The 20,012-nt window shown below is 39.1% G+C and overlaps 3 protein-coding genes across 3 annotated transcripts; 1 reads left to right on the top strand and 2 right to left on the bottom strand.

The window, feature by feature from the left end:
• Nucleotides 1–1,403: 1,403 nt before the first annotated feature.
• Nucleotides 1,404–2,982, top strand: LOC131336223 (2-methylbutanal oxime monooxygenase-like). The gene is made up of 2 exons (XM_058371978.1): nt 1,404–1,754; nt 2,240–2,982. Exons 1-2 carry the CDS (start codon nt 1,404–1,406, stop codon nt 2,372–2,374), a joined length of 486 nt encoding a protein of 161 aa, XP_058227961.1. The 3' UTR covers nt 2,375–2,982.
• A 4,815-nt stretch (nt 2,983–7,797) lies between these two features.
• On the bottom strand, nt 7,798–10,047 carry LOC131298215 (uncharacterized). The gene is made up of 2 exons (XM_058323569.1): nt 9,564–10,047; nt 7,798–9,221 (listed from the first exon to the last, which is right to left on the bottom strand). Exons 1-2 carry the CDS (start codon nt 9,949–9,951, stop codon nt 8,017–8,019), a joined length of 1,593 nt encoding a protein of 530 aa, XP_058179552.1. The 5' UTR covers nt 9,952–10,047; the 3' UTR covers nt 7,798–8,016.
• Nucleotides 10,048–13,545: 3,498 nt separating this feature from the next.
• LOC131298218 (perakine reductase-like) lies at nt 13,546–18,446 on the bottom strand. The gene is made up of 7 exons (XM_058323572.1): nt 18,292–18,446; nt 17,145–17,315; nt 15,758–15,961; nt 15,348–15,520; nt 14,941–15,037; nt 14,681–14,834; nt 13,546–13,973 (listed from the first exon to the last, which is right to left on the bottom strand). The coding sequence occupies exons 1-7, from the start codon at nt 18,340–18,342 to the stop codon at nt 13,786–13,788; spliced, it is 1,038 nt and encodes a 345-aa protein (XP_058179555.1). The 5' UTR covers nt 18,343–18,446; the 3' UTR covers nt 13,546–13,785.
• Between the last annotated feature and the right edge of the window lie 1,566 nt (nt 18,447–20,012).

Here is a 20,012-nt window from a genome sequence, read left to right as displayed (position 1 = left end):
TAAGGCTGCTCTACGTGAAAACCCACTTATAGATTAACATCGAATCACAATAGTACATTTATTTGTAGCGTTGTATTCATTCGATGTATGGGTCAATAGGGAAAAAAAATTCAATTGAAGTTCACATTGACATCTTTATGGTTCCCCGCTCATCCAATATCATATTGAGAACTACGACCTTTTTTCATTTCTTTCTTCTTTCTTGCTTTTTGAATATTAATTACCCTATTAATTATCACACATCCTCAACCCTCTTCCCCCACTTAACACTCTCCCTAACCCCCCCCACCCCCCACACACACCAATTCAAGGCAAACACACCAATTCAAGGCAAATTTTCCTAATTGTCTAAAACGGACTAAAGCAAAAAAAAAAAAAAAAAGTCATTCTCATATACAACAACTCTGAAATAGTAGGACAGCTCAAATTTCATCTCATGTTGGACAATAGGGTCTCCAGGTTCAGCGGAAACTCCTTGTCTAAAACCCATATATAAACTATAGACAGGATTTTTATGGAAAACTCATTCTAAAAATAAAAATAAAAATACAGGAAAATTAGAGATTGGGATTTGGAGTTGAGAACTTCTACTACATTTGCTTATAGTATTTCTTGAAATTTCTTTGTTGCTGAAGTTAGTATTTATCTTTAATTCATGCCGACCTGATATATCTATACAGAGAGATTGCTGCTAAAAATTGTCTCTTCAAGCTTGCAAAATCTCCATGAAGCCCAAGTCAAGATAGCTTAGACCATAATAACTCCCAAATTCAATGCAAATTGAAGAGAACCCAAAACGTATATAAGTTCATGGATACAATCTCTACCTCAACTCTTCCATGGCTCCTTCCTCTTCTAATCCTCTTACTCCTACTCCCTTTTCTCTCTCTACAAATTCTTCTCACAACCAAAAGGAAGAAACCAAACCTATGTCCCAAGCTTCCACCATCCCCTCCACGGCTTCCCATCATAGGCAACTTGCACCAACTAGGCAAACTCCCCCACCAATCCTTATACCGGCTCTCCCAAAAACATGGCCCCATAATGCTTCTCCAACTAGGTTATATCCCAACCCTAGTCGTTTCCTCGGCCGAATTCGCCAAACAAGTCTTGAAAACTCATGACCTCCATTTCTGCAGCAGGCCTCGCTCGCCGGGACCCAGAAGACTCTCCTACGACTTCCTCCTCGACGTGGCCTTCTCCCCCTACAGCGATAGCTGGCGGGCAAGGCGAAAACTCTTTGTTTCCCAACTTTTTAGTGCCAAGAGATCGAAATTGTTCATGCGTGCTAGGGAAGTAGAGATTGATCATTTGATCAAATCTTTGTGTCAATCAAATCCCCTCCAAACTCAGTTATCAATTTTGATGAGAAGATTTTTGCTTTGGTGGATGGGATTGTGTGGATGGTTGCCTTTGGTAAGAGCTATGGGGGGAAGCAATTCAAGGGTCAAAAGTTTCAAGAAGTTATTGGGGAGACCATTAAAATGATGGACAGCTTCTCAGCTGAGAATTTCTTTCCATCTTTTGGGTGGATTGTGGATTTGTTGAGTGGGCATAGAGGGAGGTTAGAGAAGTGTTTTGTGAATCTTGATGAGTATTTTGAAAGGGTGATTGATGATCACCTTGATTTGGGGAGGGAAAAATTATTGGAGCAAAAAGATCAAGACTTTATTGATGTTTTGGTTGGATTATTAAAGGATGATGAATCTAGTGATTTTCGCTTTACCAAAGACCACATCAAGGCACTTATCCTGGTAAAAACTCTCCCTAAGGCCTTTCTAAATTATTATTTTTTTTTTGGTTGTTCTTTTTTTGTAGGAAAATGATGTTTTCTTTGAGATTTTCTGGTGCAGAATCCTCAAACATCTTAATTTAAAGGCGTCTTAATGCATTTTTTTAGGTATGTTAATTATAAGCTAAAGTACTTTCAGTGTTAGTGTGTGTGTCTATAAACAATTTTAGTTGCAGATTTTAGGTTTTCAGCTTTCAAAAATCTGTTATCATTCTAGGAGCAGATTTTGTTTTTGAATTTTTTTCGTGTTTCAGTATTATTTCTTGCTTCTAGGTAGCCGTCTTCTGACGGCATATATATCTTTTGTTGTTATTTTTTACTGGGCACAAATATCATTGTTTCTTTTTTATTATATTCTTTTAAGTTTTGGAATGAAATTCCATTTGTGAATATTTTTTCCTACAAATAAAAAATGTACTTCATCCGACTAATTGTTCCATTTCTCAGAACACATTTATTGGAGGCGTATACACCATTGCAGTGGCAATGGTTTGGGCAATGTCCGAGGTAATCAAGAATTCACATGTCATGGAAAAGCTACAAGAGGAAATCAGAAGCGGCGTAGGTAAAGTCAACATTTGATCCAAATGATCTTTCGAACTTCAAATACCTTAAAATGGTGGTGAAGGAAACCCTAAGGTTGCACCCGCCGGCCCCACTACTGATCCCACACGAAACCCTACGCCATTGTAAACTTGAGATTACTGATGACGGGTAGGATGTCCTTGCACAAACGAGGGTCTTGATCAACACGTGGGCCATTGGCAGGGATCCGAACTGTTGGAAAAACCCTAATGAGTTCTTTCCAGAACAGTTTGAGGATAACAACGTGGATTTCTGAGGCCACATTTTGAGCTGTTACCGTTTGGAGCTGGCCGAAGGATTTGCCCTAGCACAGGCATGGCGAGTTCGACCGTGGAGCTGATTTTGGCCAACCTTTTGTACCATTTTGATTGGGAAATGCCTTGTGCATGGTATGAGGAGGGAGGATATTAGCATGGAGGAGGAAGGTGGGATTACTACTCATAAGAAGTCACCCCTTTGCCTAGCTTGTGCCCATTAGGTATGATTTGGCAAGAGTCGTGAGATAACAAACCGTGATTCGTTGAACATGTAGAGCTGGTCTTGTGTATTTGTGTGTGTGCGTGTGTGGAGAGAGAGAGAGAGAGAGAGAGAGAGAGAGAGAGAGAGAGAGAGATATTTTTATTTTACTTTTGAAAGGGATATAGCTTAAGATGAATTAAGGTTTTACACATGTATACAGAGTGTCTTGTGAATACTATGCCTTATTAGGATGATATTTAAAAAAAAATTTGAGTTTCGTTTTTGGTTAATGAGTGAAGAGAGAAATTAGGGTAATAATTGAAGATATGGGTAATGAGAATAATGATTAGAGATATGAAAGAGAAATTAGAGTAATGATTGAAAGTAGAGATTTAAGTATTTTTTTGAGTTCAAATTTCTTTTTTCAAAATACCATCCAAACAAGCCATAAGAAGTTGCAGAATACTACGTGTGATTTGATGTTAAAATACTTGGAAACACCAACATTACTTGCATGGAAGCAATTTAAATTAGGGGTGGGCAACAGGTAATTTCGTGTCATTTTCGGATTATGTATGAAAATCTTATTTATGAAATAACAGAATATTTTTCAACTCATCAAATCTTTCGTGTCATGTTCGGGTCGTGTCGTGTTCGGGTCATGTTGTCATGTCAAAAAGTCCTACTTTTTGCTAAATTTTTATTTTTTTTAGTTGACAATTCATTAAACTAATGTCCAATGTATAAAATTACTCAAAAAAATATTTATTTTTAGCTCAATTGTATGAATTTATTTTGTTTTTCGTGTTAGGCATGCCCACCCCTAATTTAAATGAATATGTACAGATTGTGGTTTAACATTAAAAAACCGAATGTTATCTAGGTAATTGGCTATTTAATTAGATTATCTTTACAGTTAGTTTAAGATATAAACATCCCAATAATAAATCAGTTTTACGTGAAAGATTTTTTGAAGGATAAATCCCAATAATATAGATACGTCTGATATCGATCTTCTTTGCATGTGACCCCTTCGATCCCTATGTCATGAAACTTGCGTGTATCAGACAATTTCAAATATATTTACGTTTGAATTTTTATACATAAATTAATTTGCAAACACAATTTTCCTCCCAAAAAATAATAGAATGTGTGAAATGGATGATCCATATTCACACTAATATGAATCTCAACCATTGGATCCACTTTATACAATACTCGTTTGAAACCAAAGGATCCAAACCTCGCCACCTGAGGAAGTACTGCGGGGGCACATCCTACGAAGTTAGATCAAAGCTAGAAAACAATCCTCCATTTTTTTTTTTTCCTGAAAATGACAATCCTATCATTATACTCCGTATGTTGCATCTAGCTACCCATCACACACACAAACCTAGCTATATACCTGGCTGCTTACATTACATATCTAGTACTATCTACTACTACTTGCAAGAACCATGCCAGAAGAAGTAAAACCCATCTTTGAATAATCAAAAGCTTAGGTTTACGAGATTGCAAGTTGGCCCAATTGATTGAGCGCTTGTTCCAAATTCACCGAGGTCTCGAGTTTGAGACTTGGTCTCTAATAATTTACTACTCCCTCCGTCCCTAATTAACTGTCCACGTTACTATTCTGGACATTTTAAAAAATCATTTATATCTTCCAAAGTATAATATTTTTTATATGCAATATGGATCTTGTTTGATAGATCTCGATTGATTCTATTAGACAAAATTTTGAAAATTATGAAAAATAGTATAAATTAAAAGATATAACTCATTTTAAAAAATTTGGAAAAAGTGAAAGTGGACAATTAATTAGGGACGGAGGGAGTAACTTTTTAACTTATATTTTATGAGTTCTCTGCTATATATTCTCCTATAGAAAAAAGAAGAAGTTGGGTTGACAAGAATTTCTGAAAAGGGAGAGCAATAGACATACGGTTGAAAAGGTTGTGCAAGTGTAATCCCAATTTTGTAATCAAAAATCCTATACGTACCGACCAAAAATATAGGGAAATCGTACCGACGGCCGCGCGCGGCCATCTCCGGCCACCAGACGGCCGATCCGAGCCATCCAAAAAAATTTTAAAAAAAAACCGAGGGGCCCAACGCGGGAATCAACGGCATTCGATGTGTGTAGGGTGCTTGATCTAAACACCCTATTTTTCGTGTATATATGTATCCAAGCCGTCCAAAAATTTTATAAAAAAAAACCGAGAGGCCTTACGCGGGAATCAACGGCATCCGATATGTGTAGGGTGCTTGATCTAAACACCCTATTTTTCGTGTATATATATGTACACGAAAAATAGGGTGTTTAGATCAAGCACTCTACACACATCAGATGCCGTTGATTCCCGCAACAGGCCCCTCGGTTTTTTTTTTAAAATTTTTGGATAGCTCGGATCGACCGTCCGGTGGCCGGAGACGGCCGCGCGCGGCCGTCGGTATACCATCGGTAGGAAACGGTTGGTGCAAATAGCACCACTCTTTTGTAATACGATGCATTGTTCTTCCTATGATCCCGGCCGCTAGATATGTGCACACTTTCAAACCATATATGCCTTGTGTTTTGCGTTTGTTTTCGTCGTGCTTTATCATTTGTGTGAATCAAATTATCTTGTTCTTGCTTGACAGAAACATGGGGGCGTTTTGAAATTACATAATTTTGGTTCCCTTAGAACATTGTTGAAAGCAAAGTTTTATTTTTTGGAATTTTTTTGGGTCTTTTCGTCCGTCTTATAGGAAGTATTTTCAATTGTGATCCACATTGTTACATAATTTCGGTTCCCTCAGAACTAGGGCTGCAAACGAGTCGAGCCGAGCCGAGTTTTAGAGTGTTCGAGCTCGGCTCACCAAAAATTTAGTTAGCTCGAGCTCGGCTCGAGCTCGTGACGAGCTGCAGGACTCGAGCTCGAGCTCGGCTCGAGATGTATTTACAAAGCTCGAGCTCGGCTCGCTCGGCTCGTTTATGAAACAAATATATATATATATATATATTTTCAGAGCTCGAGCTTGGCTCGCTCGGCTCGTTTATGAAACAAATATATATATAGAGAGTTAGGTTCCGGTGAGGGATCCCTTATTTTATTAAAATGCGGGACTTCCATTCCCGATTGAATTTCGATGATCCGAGCCGCTCAAAGTGATCAGAACGTGATTTTAAGGGTCTCCGTGAGAAATCAGCAAAAAAAATGACCGGGAAGGGCTTCATCCGAGCAGTTTTCATTGAACGGTTCAAAAAAACTGCTTGGATGACGCCCTTCCCGGTCATTTTTTTTGCTGATTTCTCGTGGGGACCTTTAAAATTACGTTCTACACATATTGAACGGTTCGGATTTTCAAAATTTGATTGGGAAATGAAAGTCTCTCATTTTAACAAAATGAGGGATCCCTCACTTGAAAATTCCTCTATATATATATATATATATATAAATAAATAAATAAATATATATATATATATATAATATAGTTGGGCTCGCGAGCCAATTCGAGCCGAGTTTCGACGAGCTCGAGCTCGGCTCGTTTATGAAATGAGCCCAACATTTTAGCTCGAGCTCGTTCGTTTGTGTCTCGAACCGAGCCGAGCCAAGCTGTTATCGAGCCGAGCTTCGAGTCGCTCGCGAGCGGCTCGGATCGTTTGCACCCCTACTCAGAACATTGATGAGATATCGATTAGTATGATTTTTACTTTGGTTAGTGTTCTTGATGGTATTTACAATATGATTGATTTCGATATGTGAAATAAACCCGATGCAATTGTTGAACTAAAAATACTTTTACACCATTAATGCGTTGAGCCTAAAAAAAAAAATTTTTTTTGCTGCTGTAGAAAGGTCCAATCGAACTCAGGCACCATGCCCTGCCCCGCAAGGGATTACAACACCCACCTGTTTCCGTTTGTCTAGTCCATTCCGGGTTCAAAGTTTGGCTTTTATTCTTGGGATTCGGCTTTCAATAACAAGGGACCTGCCCTTTTTGCCCAAAAACCTGAAACGCCAGAAGCGCAGATTGCTGGCTATTCAACCTTTTCTGGATGTAGTTATCAAATTGAGGATCTACTCCAATGAAAGTTTCGAAGTTTTCTACCCGAGCAATTTGCAGTTTGCAGTTTTCTCAACAAAACTGCCCTAAAGCAATTTGCAGTTTTCTACCCGAGCAAACCAAACACAGGCTTCACTACGCGAGGAAATATGCATTTGAATCATTTGGTTGTTAATGGGAACACATCATTGCGGTCGGCAAGGAAGCTAATGAATTTACACCGAAAATTCATGGAAAAAAATTAACATAGGTAGGCAAAACAACATGAAAATGCAAGCCTCTCTACACTGCCAAGGCGGATATTGTCAACACCTGGAACAAATGCAACTATAGACCTTCGAAGTATCTGGTGTGGTCTTCAAATGTCTCCTCATGTCGAATCTTGGCCACTGATCCATCTCGGCACACTGATCCATCTCGGCACACCTTCTCTTTATTCTTTTAAACCCAAGAGTAGGAAGTTATTTTTCCTCTTACACATCCTCTTGTTCATCTGAATAAGCAAACAAAGAAAAGAGTCGATTTTTTGAATTTCCCTCACTTTCTTTGCTCTTTCCTCTCCCAAGTTCTGATTATGTAACTTTACCTGTTTGAATAGAGAAACAAAATCGAACCCGGCCCCTAACCGGAAACCTGATCAAGGGCAAAGGGTAGCCCAAGTGGTTAAGCGGTGCCTTTATTAGGATGAGGTCCTCGATTTTTACCATGGGGTTCTCATTCCCAACCCTCTTAGGATTAAGGCTAGTGTAGGTTTCTTGCATATACCAAAAAAAGAAAAAAACCCAGAAAATTGATCCACCATTAGCTCAAGTGAAACTTCTCAAAAAATAAATTCAAAGTAACCTTGTTTACCAATTCAAGCTAAATCAGTAATTGAAAACAGAAAATTTTCTCAAGCATCAAACCAAATCCCAGAACCAGGAAAAATATGAATTTTATTGCAGAATCTAAACAGGCAGAAGAATATCAGCAGCTACAACAACAACAACAGAAGCTATGAGGAACAAAAAAACACAACTCCACGAGGAGAACTGTAATGGTTATTAGTACAAACAATACAAATATCCCTAAATGCTAAAAACATCAGATACAGGTACAGGTACATACAGTAAAAGAATTGCACCTGAGCTATGTCAAAAGTTAAAGAAGTCATTCATTGTAGCACCTAAACCATATGGAGATCCCAATGCCTCCTGCAAACAATATCCCTCAATCGAATCAAACCCATCAAGCAATCCATCAAAAAATCCATTCTCCCCTGTTTCAACCTCCCTCCTCTGATCATCATCATCTTCATCCTCCTCTACCACCACTGTGGCCACTGCGGCCGCCCCTTTCCCCTCCTCCTCCACCACCGCCGGCATATGGCCTTCAAAAAGTGCCATGTGACCAAACAACTTATCCTTGCGCGAAAACGTGGTCCCACAAGTACATTTCCACTTGGTCTCCCCACAATGCTTCAAGTGGCTCTTCAAATCGGCCACCACAGAAAAACTCTTCTTGTTGCATCTATTACACGAGTACATCTTCGGGCAGTGGCTCCTCTTGAAGTGATTCTTCACGCAAATCACTGATTTCAACGGTCGAAACTTCTTGTGCGACTTATTCCTGTTACACCCCGAGAACGGACACGAAAACCGGGTGGCTTTATTCCTCCGGTTATCAAGCTCACACGAACTCCTCTCCGGTTTCGCCAATGCCTCGGGGGTCTTGAACTGGTTCCCGTGGGCCCGCATATGCATCCGAAGATTTGCGTCACGCTTGAATCCTTTCCCGCATACATCGCAGAAATGAATGTGTTCTGCTAGCAATTCAACTGCATCAAGCTCGATGATATCCCAGTCCTCCTCACCCGGAGTAATAATCTCCTCCTTCATCTCTTCCTCCTCCACTTTCATCCCCACAACTCCTTTCATGTCCGTACCTAAGTCACATATAGGACCCTTCACTTCCGCGCGCATTTCTAACTCTACGCTCTTACTCTCAGTCTTCGCTTCTACTCCTTTGAAATGTTTTTTAAAGACACTTTCAATATCGTTCTCCTCGCGCTCACGCTTTCGCTCGTGCTCGCGCATTATGTGACTAAGGTCCATACTTATTGAATTACTCAAATCCATGGGAGTCTTCATTTCAGCATCGCCTAAATTACCAGGAACTTTAACATCTATTGCAGTATCCCTAATTGAACACCGACCCATCGCAGAAATTGAAATCTTCGTTTCAACATCCCCTAAATTACCTAGAACTTTAAGATCTGATGTAGTTGGGCCCTCCGCAAGTGGACGGTGCGACTGGTCCTCCAGGAATAATCTAGGTGCGCCTAAACTGACCTCGACACCTGCATTATTTAAAAAAAAAAAAAAAAACTTTAAGATCTGTCGTGGTATCGATCATTGAAGAAATTATACAGGAACGGAACTTCACCACTACACATTTATTGCAGAAAGTCTAGGAGCACAATTTTTGGATACAACTGTGTTCGGAAGCGTCCATGTATGCAGGCTCACCCGCATTGAATGCGGTTGTGTCCGGAATTGTGTATTTAAAATGTGTTCCTAGAATTGCTTGCTCTAAAATTTGTTAGGTCAATGTATGGTGTTAAAGGGGCCTGGTACACCACGGTGCGTACCGAATAATATTTCCCATCATTGGATTTTCAGTTCTAGATCGCCAAAATTACCTGGAACTTGAAGATCTGTCGTGGCATCTTTGAGTACTGAACTCCGATTCACCGCTGTAACTGAAGCCTTCGTTTCCACATCGGGTAAATCGACAGGTAAAAACTTCAGATCTGGCGGAGCGCGATTGATTTGGGCGGTGGATGCGAGGAGGGCAGCGCCGTTGACGATGATCTGGTGGATGGCGGCGGAGATCTCCGTGGACACCATCTCCATCTGGTCTTTCCCGATCAGATGATTCCTATTGACCGAATCGGATAGGAACCGCTGGAGCGAGTCCATTCGGGATCGGACGGCGGAGAGGTTGAGCAGCGGGTCCCGCTGGTAGTTCTCCGGAGGCCTGGGCGGGGACTGGAACGGGATACGGTGAAAGTCGCCGGAGTTTGACATCGTAGGAGGGAGCCGAGAAAATTTGTGGTTAGGGTTTGGTCTCAGTGGAAGCTTTTCGTTCTGGCGTTTTTGCTGGTTTTATATAGTGGGGAATTCCGAATGTTTGACTTTGGGTTTGGGTGGGCAATTTGTTGACGGAAGACGAGAAGAGGGCCCACTACACACGCATCGTCTGATGTCATATTGGCGCCGCAGACGACGCGCGGGTGGATGGATGATTTGGACAACTACTCTAGTCTAGTACGAGGACTTTGATTGTTTTATTTATATCCAAATGACATAATATGATGCGTAAGATTTGGGGGCCTGTTTGGCCGTCCCGTAATACATTTTGTGTTTTTTTTTTTTGGGTTTGGATAAACCATATCTTCTGATCAACTTATTCTAACCTTGACTACTTTTAGGGTTTCAATCTCACCATTCAGTTGTATGGAGCTGATGCAGGGAAGCGATTAAGAAGGATGATGATCGAAGCGACAAAGACAATCACAAACACAATAGTTAGAGAAATTCTCTCTGGCTCTTTTTCTTTATCAAAATAATCAATTGTTCAGCCAAAAGGCATAAAATCGAATATAAAGGTAGCAAACCTAATCCTAGAAAACATATGGAACAATACCGAAATTATTAACGACCCATAAAAATAGAGGGAAAAACAAGACTTCAGAAAAAAGAATGGGCTGAAACGGAAATGCCTGCGGAAAGTTATAAGAGCGTAAAGAAAGGCCCAAAACGGAACGAAGGCCCATTGAGAGGCCTAAATGGCCTCGGAAGGCTAAAATCCTCACGACACAAGGCTGAAGGCATGTGTTCTGACCGTTGGGCGATTTCGGATTAAACCCAGGTGGGCTCGTTGCCTAAATTCACGGCCAGTTATATTACGAAAATGCCGCTTAGTAAAAATCCCTTGGCTACTGCATCAGGAGCCCAACTAAGGACTTTCTCCAGAGGAATCGTGACACCTTGAAAGTTTTGAACCTGAAATATTAAAAGTAAGCAAACTCATAAGTCCTAGATTTTGACCACCACGCCAACTCCTTAGAAATTTCGGTTTTTATTGTTTGCGAGCTGCTAATTGAATTAATTCTGTTTAAATGCATTATTAAAAGTAAATGTAATTAAAAATCTACTTTGCATATATCATTCAAACATTTTTATGAATTTTAAATATAACCAAGAATTTATAATATTCTACATGATTCCCCAAGCATCTTTAATTTAATTTGTATTAATCATTTTTTTCTTAACCTTTCTTAGGTGAACTTATAGCCCTTAAGCATACAGCCACAGTGAAAGAAAAATCATAACATAGAAGGATTTTTCCGGAATTCTCAAAGACGAGAGGTTGAGACGGATATATGAGTGCAAAGATCACTAACTTTGTATTTGTCAAGATTACATTAATAAATGTTCATTATTATTGTGAATGTAGCGTAGCTTTTATTTTTCATTTTTATCTATCATTGGCTTCTTCTTAGAAACTTCAATATTGAGATTCATACACGAGCGTCGTTTTTCCTTACAAATGTTAGGAAAATTTACATCACTCTATATCTACGATGAAGGAGAAGAAAAACGCGGGGTATAAGCCACCAGGCCCACCACTGCAACGCTAGCGAGAGAGAGTTTGGAATTAATGCACTTGTTTATTTTGATAATTACTGCGAGTATCAAAATGACATAAATGTGATGCGTAGTGTTTGACTAAATGATTATTTTCCACATAATAAAATAAGAACTGCATTCACATGGTGCAAACTCCAAAGTGGCCCATCTTTTCTTCCCCTTTCATTATGGCCCTTTGACAAAATAACTAAACGTGGACGTTCATTGCACCTTCCTCCATTATGAAACAGTAGTATATAGAGTTTGATAGAAAGCTCTTCGATTTTATTTTATTTTTGTTGAGAGGAAAAAAAAAATCATCGATAATGGAGTAACAAGAATGAAGTACGAGAAACAGACCATATGTGAAGGTGGACAGAACGAAGACCAAACAAATAACCCAAAATGGACGCTTATGCTCAAGAGGATTACAAAATCATTTAAAGTGACTTTTTCTTGATATTATCCAATATTGTTAGGTAAATGTAACTATAATTATGTGATCATTAATCACAGCGTGTTGTGGAGGGTTATTAATGCCGTTCTTAACACCCTCAATCTTAATATAAAATGCAAAATTGTAACGATCCGTAAAAGCTACGGCAATCCAACGGGTGGCTTACCGATTCTGCACCGACGGCCGCGCGGGCCCCACTTTGGATCTTGCACAAAAAATCTGAGCCGTTGAATAACTTTTTTTAAAAAAATCGAGTAGACTCGTAAAAAATCAACTCAATCTAATACGTACAGTGCTCGATTCAATCTTCTTATTTTTCATTCAAAATTTTTTGCATGGCCGTCGGCGCAGAATCAGCAAGCCACGCGTCGGTGGCTGTAGAAGGACTGGTAGTTAAGTATTCGACACTTCTTGAAGTTTCGTCGGTATTTTCATATTGAAGTGGTCATGTGAAACTGCCTCAGTTTTTTTATTTGTCAATCCTTTTCAAGGACTACAATTTCAGTGAACATCCCACCATTTGCCGTGTAAAGCAACCCTATACTCTTTTTAGTCTTAAATCTTGTCGCATCTATTTCGCATCTTCTATTGTACTCAAATTTTTTATTCTGAGGGGAAAGGAAAAGAAATGAGACGAAAAATTCTTACCAGTTTCAAATACCATAAAAAAATAAGGAAATGTTACAAATATAAACACCGACTACATATCTGACCACACAAATAGTTTCACAGCCATTAGATGTTGTGGGTCCCACGTGCATAGGACAGCTTCGAAGCCATATTGCGATCGTATTTGTGTATGTAGTACTGTTTTGTAAAATAAAAAAAAAGTATTAGCGCATTATAAAGTTTGTACACCTCATAAAAGATCCGGATCCGTAAAGTTGTGGATAGCCATGAAATATAGTAAAGACAACGCACAATACCGCGTGGGAAGATATGGTGGACAACTGGATGATTAAACTTTTATTGCCTCTTGACTTGTGGAAAAACGAAAGCTTAACTTTTAGGTAGAAAAAAACAAATCTTGTTTATATGAAATAGTTGATCCTCATCCATAAAAGAACTCCTATTTTAGTAGTACTACTCTTTAACCAAAAAGAAAAAAACAGTAATTCAGCATTCAGATTGCTTTTTGGTCTCTGAGTCTGTGGAGGAAAGAAGGGAAAGGAGTGCTCATTTCGAACCCGTCCTAAACACTAAAATTAACCCGCCCCAATTGTCGTTCCTAACACCGAGCGCCTTTTCTTCTTTCATACTCTCCTATGCAAGTCACTTCTTGGCTACTGTCACTTCTCCAACACATAAACAACTCTTTTGTGTTTTGAAATGTGAAGGAGCACAATGCTCATTATCCTGTGGTTAGATAAGATCAACTTCTCACACCATAAATACATATTTTGGTCATCTCTCACCATCACCATACTATTATGCCCTATACTGCCATCTGGATCATAGTAACTCTGATACCACTTTGTCGAAGACAAGAAAGCAATATAATCAAACACTCGGAAAAAGAAAAAAAAAGATAATTAAAGAAGTTTAGAGCTCTTTCATTCACTATATTGTTCCCTCCATACATTGCATTCATACTTCCAACACTCTCATTGTGTCTTATGACTCACTCCTACACTACTTGAAGACCAACACAACACTAAATTGCAAATACTACACATAGCAACACAACTCAGGAGACACAATAACAAATTTATTTCCTCAGCATGTAAACAACGAGCACGTTGAATTTCACCATCAAATAAGTTAATCCAAAATCACTTGGAATTCTTCAGCGGTGGTGTGTCGGCAAACTTATAGGTGGCTCGATAATAGGCGTCAAACATCCTAGGCCCTGCTACCTCGTGGATGGGCACTGCATCAGTAATCTCTTTCAAATCTTCTTCTGTGAGCTTCACTCTCAGAGCTCCAATGAGCTCATCAAGGTTTTTAACCTTAGTTGTTCCTACGAAATGTAAAAGGAGAGCTCAAATTCTAACTTAACTATTACAACCAAATCAAGGTATGAAGAGATAGAAGAAGGACAACACTTAGAGCAGATTCAACAAATGATGTGGAGTGAAGGGATACTAGTCGGCGTTCGCTGACTTTGGGCAGGGTAACTCAAAATGATCTGGCGATGTTACTTACAAACAAGTAGACTAATTTGACAAGAACAAAACAATGGGCTTGGTGATTTTCTCCGGCCCAAAAGCTTGTTACTGTTGCATAAAGCGAAACAACAAAATAGAAAAAAGAAAACACTTAGTGTTTATTTAGATTGAATATCGGAGTTGTAGCACACCAGTTGTACCTTCAAGTGTGGAGGAAAAACAACTTTGTGACTTTGAGTACATGCCTCTCAAACTCACAGACTAACCTTTCTAATCAAAATTAACATCAGCGCGTTTCATTTTTTGCATATTTTTTAACAAGGTTCATTGGAGCTATATTTCTATGCTTCAATCAAATGGAAATTGAACTTTAGTGCTCAATTTGCGTAGTCTAGAACGGAGACAGCAGTTACCAGCAAATCCTACTCCTACTCCTCCTGCTTAATCTGGATTCTTGCACTAATGAACCCAGTGGGAAATCTTTTCAAAAATAAAGGAACACAACTTCACATTCTAGCACTTCAAACTTGTGGAATCAAAATTTTGATGAGTCACTCACCAGGAATAGGAACCATATCATCACCTTGATGAAGAACCCATGCAAGTGCGAGCTGAATAGGGGTGCAGCCATGCTTTTTCGCCAACTCTTTTATCCGATAATAGAAGATCTTGTTGCGCTCTAAATTCTCTCCTGAAAACCTAGGATGTGTTTGCTGATAGAAAGAAAATGTTAGCCATCCATTTATCTAGTTTATTTGAACCAACCAAAATGAAGAGCTATCTGAATGACAAATAAAATACATAGTTCCAGTTCACTACCAAGGTGCTACATTCAGGGACGTCCTCCACAACTCTCTTGCCGCCAAAAAAACCTCGAGCAGTGGCGCAATACAGAACGAACCCAATTCCAAGTTCCCTGATAACAACAAATGGTTTGGGGGAAGCAGAGATCAAAACAAAATGGAGGTGTAACAAACAATAGTGAATGACTGGAAATTTTAAGACGCAAACTCCAATGGAGAAGAAATAACAAACATGAGTAAGGGGAAATTGAACGGTACGTACAAAGTAAGGTGTATTCTCCTGATAAACATCACTCTGAGGGTGAATTTGTTGTCAAGACGAAGAGTGACATTCAAACAGGCATCTCCAACTTTTAAACCAAAACCTAAGTAAAATCAAGATGAACATTCTAGCACAATTTTATTGGATGCATTATGGAGCACCTGCAAACGGGGATTATTTCTTCCTCAATGTCACGAGTCAGAAGGGAATACTCCATTTGTACAGCAGAGATAGGATGCACGGCATGCGCCCTCCTTATTGTGTTTGGGCTTGCTTCTGATAATCCAATGTATTTTACTTTACCCTCTTCCACCAACTTCTTAAGTTCCCCCATCTGTTTGTCAAGAAGAAAATTCAAAAGGAAAAAAAAAACACTAGAGTTAGAAGTTGGACCAACAGTTCCCAAAATTTAGGGGTGGGAAATAAAGATCTCACTAAAATTTTGCAGAGAATTTTTCGACAAAGCATGAAAGCCATTTACAATAATACAATGAACCCCAGTTGTCTGAACATGGCAGCACCCATGCTTGATGGGGTTCAGTGAAATGGAAAAAAGAAACAAGACACTTACGGTCTCCTCTATAGGTACAGTTTTGTCAATCCGGTGTATATAGTAGAGATCAATGTAGTCCACACCAAGGCGCTGCAAGCTAGCCTCACAGCAGGAGCGAGTGTATTCGGCGGTACCCTTCACCACAATTTCAGTAGGGATAGACTTGACGCATCCAAATTTTGTGGCTAGCTGGATCTTATCGCGAGGCAAGTGCTTTAATGCCTGCAATTTTTTAGGTTCTACACATGAAATATCGCACCAAGAAACCAAAAAGCAGATGAATTTCTTCTTTGGAAAATACCTAACAAAGATAATGTCCCAAACATACAGATAAAAGTGGTAGATAAGGAGGCACTCATGTTCTGTGCCAAAAAATCAAAACAGCAATGCAACTAGTAAAATATCATGCAAAGTATATTCCAGCTAAATCAAATTCTCAACAATAGTCTGGTCGTCTTCTTCTGAATCAAGAAGATCTTGTTCTTTTGAATTGAGACGGTCTTGATAAGTCGGGTCGTCTTCTTCTGAATTGAGAAGACGTCTTCTTCTGAATTGAGAAGATCTACGTAGACAAACCACTTCGAAGACATGGGTTAGCACTTGGTAACAACGTTATGATAAACTGAATACGACGTTTGAAGTACATCGCATCTGTCCTACTTCAGGAAAAGAGCTCCGAAAGTTGAAGTACTGGCTGTTCTCAGCACCAATACATGAATATTTGCAAATGTCTTCAAAATTTGGAAGACTCGAGAAATAGGCTATGATGTTCATGTTCTACAAGCCTACTTCAAGTAACTTCTTCTACATATCATAGTATACTTGATAGATCATGTATGGCAGTTCACAAAGCCTTTTCCTTTTCAACTTTATAGGAACAAAAAACAGTTAGAACTTAGACCAAAGTAACCACCAAAACCAAAAGAACAAACATCATCCTCCAAAATTCATTCTTCAAGTGTTTCCCTTCAAACCCCATATATAAAAAGAACATCTCCCGGATGATGCTTCGAGGTGTAAATCCATAATTTTCACATTCAATGGTACATCACATCTCAGTCAATGAGGATAGAACTGGTAACAAACATGGAAAAACTTGAGTTGCAAGATGTGCTTGTTCAGTGAATGTGAATTAATAGAAGCCAGGCATAACCCATATATCATCCAATGGCGAGTTATCAAGTGATGATTGTTCGACACTGTCACACAGGTCTTTAGCACAATACCAAGAAGAACTCATGCTTAGTTTTTCATGACTTCTTCAAAGAAACAACTGTAATCGATTTCTCATAATTACAGAGAGTTCCCATCATTAGTTTCTCTGTATATTGAATGTGCATGAATGGCCAAGCCAAAATACACACGTATCATGTACAGATGAAAGCATGTCCTTGTATACCCTTACCTTGGCAACTAATATTTCATTAGCATGGTCAGCACCATAAATATCTGATGTATCGAAGAAAGTGATTCCTTTACTAAAGGCATGCTTGATTACTGCAATGCCATCCTCGTCAGAAACAGGAGGGTTGTAGATTCCAGTAAGCCCCATACAGCCGTAACCGATTTTTGAGACCTGGTAGAAACAAGGGTTGCCCCAAGTTTAGATAATGAATGACAAACAAAAGTTCATTGCAAAACTCAAAGATTGTGAAAACACACACTGACACACACACAGAGCCCCACCACCCCATAATTTGACTAAACGTAACCCGTAAGTCAAGAATTTGGCTTTCCTGTCCCAACCCTATAAAATCTCAGAGAATGTGAAAACCCAGTGTCTAACTCAGCCTGAGGAGGATTAAATGCTTGATTTGAAGCCACTCCTGAGGAAGATCCTCTTGTTGAAAATCCCCTCGAATTTTCTCTGGGTCCGCTACATTTTGTATCTATGATCTGAACTGTTCATTTAGGCAGCTACCTTCTAGGATTAACAGCTATTTCAAAGAAATGGAAGCCAATACAACAACAATAACAGAACTCATCTAGTCCCCAATCGTTGGGGGTATGGGCGGGGAGGATCGGAAACAGACCTAACTTTCGGCAATGTATGCACAAAGTGACTGCTCTTAGAATACCACTAAAAAAGTGGCCTTGCCTCCAAAAATCAAGGAGCTAAAGGACGTTTTGTTGCGGAACCATGCCCCAAATGGCCAAATCACAGCTGGAAGGCATCAGAGGCCAGGCTGAGAGACCCAAGTCAATTTATATGCACGTTATGGTGTTTCCTTCATTCATAGTCCAGAGCACCGGACAAATGGGTCACGATCATGTGGGTAAGAATGGCCCATCAGCCTCTATTTCCATGGAATACAATCAACGAACCCCACAGTTGAGAGGTCTCAAGGAAGCAGTGAAGCATCATGCTTTTTTTTATGCACAGACACACTAGTTTCTGGATTCCCAGATAATCGAAATGGCAATTAAGTACGATAGAAATAACTTCAAATTAGCAGTTCCTTTGTCTCCTAATTAAACAGAATCACCATAATCCATTCCTGGTAGAAGTTGATAAAAAAAAAAAACCATAAAATAGCTTGTTTTTGGTTTACCTCAAGTCCCTGGTTTCCAAGCTTCACCACCGGCATCTCGACCTCGGCCATTTTCGCATAAACACTTTCCCCTTTCCTTAAAAAACTGGAAGTGTTATTGTGTAGAGCAGCAGGGGAGTCCTGGGTACATATATATAGAGATTGGAGTACTGGGCTGACTAAGGCCCCGTTCCAGAAACTTTCTTAAAAAATAAGCAGTTTATTTCATATTTTTAAACTCAAAAATGAAGTAAATGAAAAATAATTTTTCAAATTTTTTTGCATTGTATAAAAGATCTCATCGAGATCTTCCAGAAAAGATCCATATAGCATATTCTAGATTTTAAAAGGCCCATAATATTTGAGCTTGAAATTGCCTTCTTAAAAAATAAGAGTTTTTTTAGGTTCCGGAACGGAGCCTAAAGAGTAAAGAAGAGTGGTGTTCATGCGATTCGTACACCCAAACTAGGGGTGGGGCCTGCCTGACGTTACGGATTACATTCGGGTTCGATTCATCAAGGATGCTGACATCATGGATGACGTCATCTTTCCTTCATGCTCCAGCACTCCTCCAATTAGAATTTTTAGAATCAGGATTGTTGCATTAGGAATTAGGGGAACTTTATTTAGTGATCATTTTTATCCTACTTATATAGGTGCTTATTTTAATGTGTTTAAATCTTTATCTTTTCATCTTCAAATTCAATTAAATCCTAAATTACACTTTCTTTCTCCTAAGTTTTCAAATCTTTCTTTTTAATCTTTTCTATCTCAATTCTCTCTCCTCTTTCAAACATTTCTCTTACCTAATCTTTTGAATTTTTTCTCTCCTAATCTTCTCTCTCATATTTTCATTCCTCTAAAATTTAAAAAGAAAATACAATTCTTACAAAACGAATGTGTAAGTCGGAAAATATAGCAAAACATGATCAATTTACAAAACATGGCAAAACATGATCAAGGTAGATGAACAAAACAAGAACAATTAAAAAATATGAAAAAAATCGAAAAATATAGCAAGGTTCGAGAAGTGTAGGTTTCGATCAAGATAAATGAACAAAACATGATCAAATAAAAAATATGACAAGTTTTGAGAAGTGTAGGTTTCAATCGAGGTAGATGAACAAAACATCATCAATTCACAAACATGACAAATATCGAAAAACATAATATTTAAAACTGATATTTCGGCAACGGAATTCGGTAACGGCGGCGATGAGAGGACGGAAGCGATGGCAAGCTTTACGAACATGACAAATTTCGTAAAACATGATACAAATGAGGTCAAAATGACAAATTAATTTCAGGAAAACATTATACCTAACCCAAAATTTTGGCCAAAAACTTACTACTCCTATAACTTAAATTCCTTTAAACTTCTTGCAAAGGGATTTTGAAGAGGAGAATTTCCACAAAACCTATGGGGACACCATAAATTGAAATCTTTTCCACCCAAACTTTAGATTGCCGCCGCCACTGAGATCAACGTCGTTTGAGATGCCGTGGAGGTGGGGTGTAGATCGACACTGCCTTGCTGTTTCGACGTGGCTTCTGTTGATCCTAAGAGAGAGGGTTTATGTATTTGAAATCTTCTCTCGATCGACGCCGTTCTACTCCCTTCTTTTTCCTTTATTTTTTCCTGTTTTGAACGAGATAAGGATTGGGAAAGTGGACTATCAGATTGACGGCGATGGTGGGTACGTTGACGGCGACGGTGGGATGGAGACGGTAGAGGTGATCGG

Source organism: Rhododendron vialii, chromosome 8a, assembly GCF_030253575.1.
Source record: "Rhododendron vialii isolate Sample 1 chromosome 8a, ASM3025357v1".
Lineage (NCBI taxonomy): Eukaryota > Viridiplantae > Streptophyta > Magnoliopsida > Ericales > Ericaceae > Rhododendron > Rhododendron vialii.
This window is presented reverse-complemented; position numbering and strand designations above follow the sequence as displayed.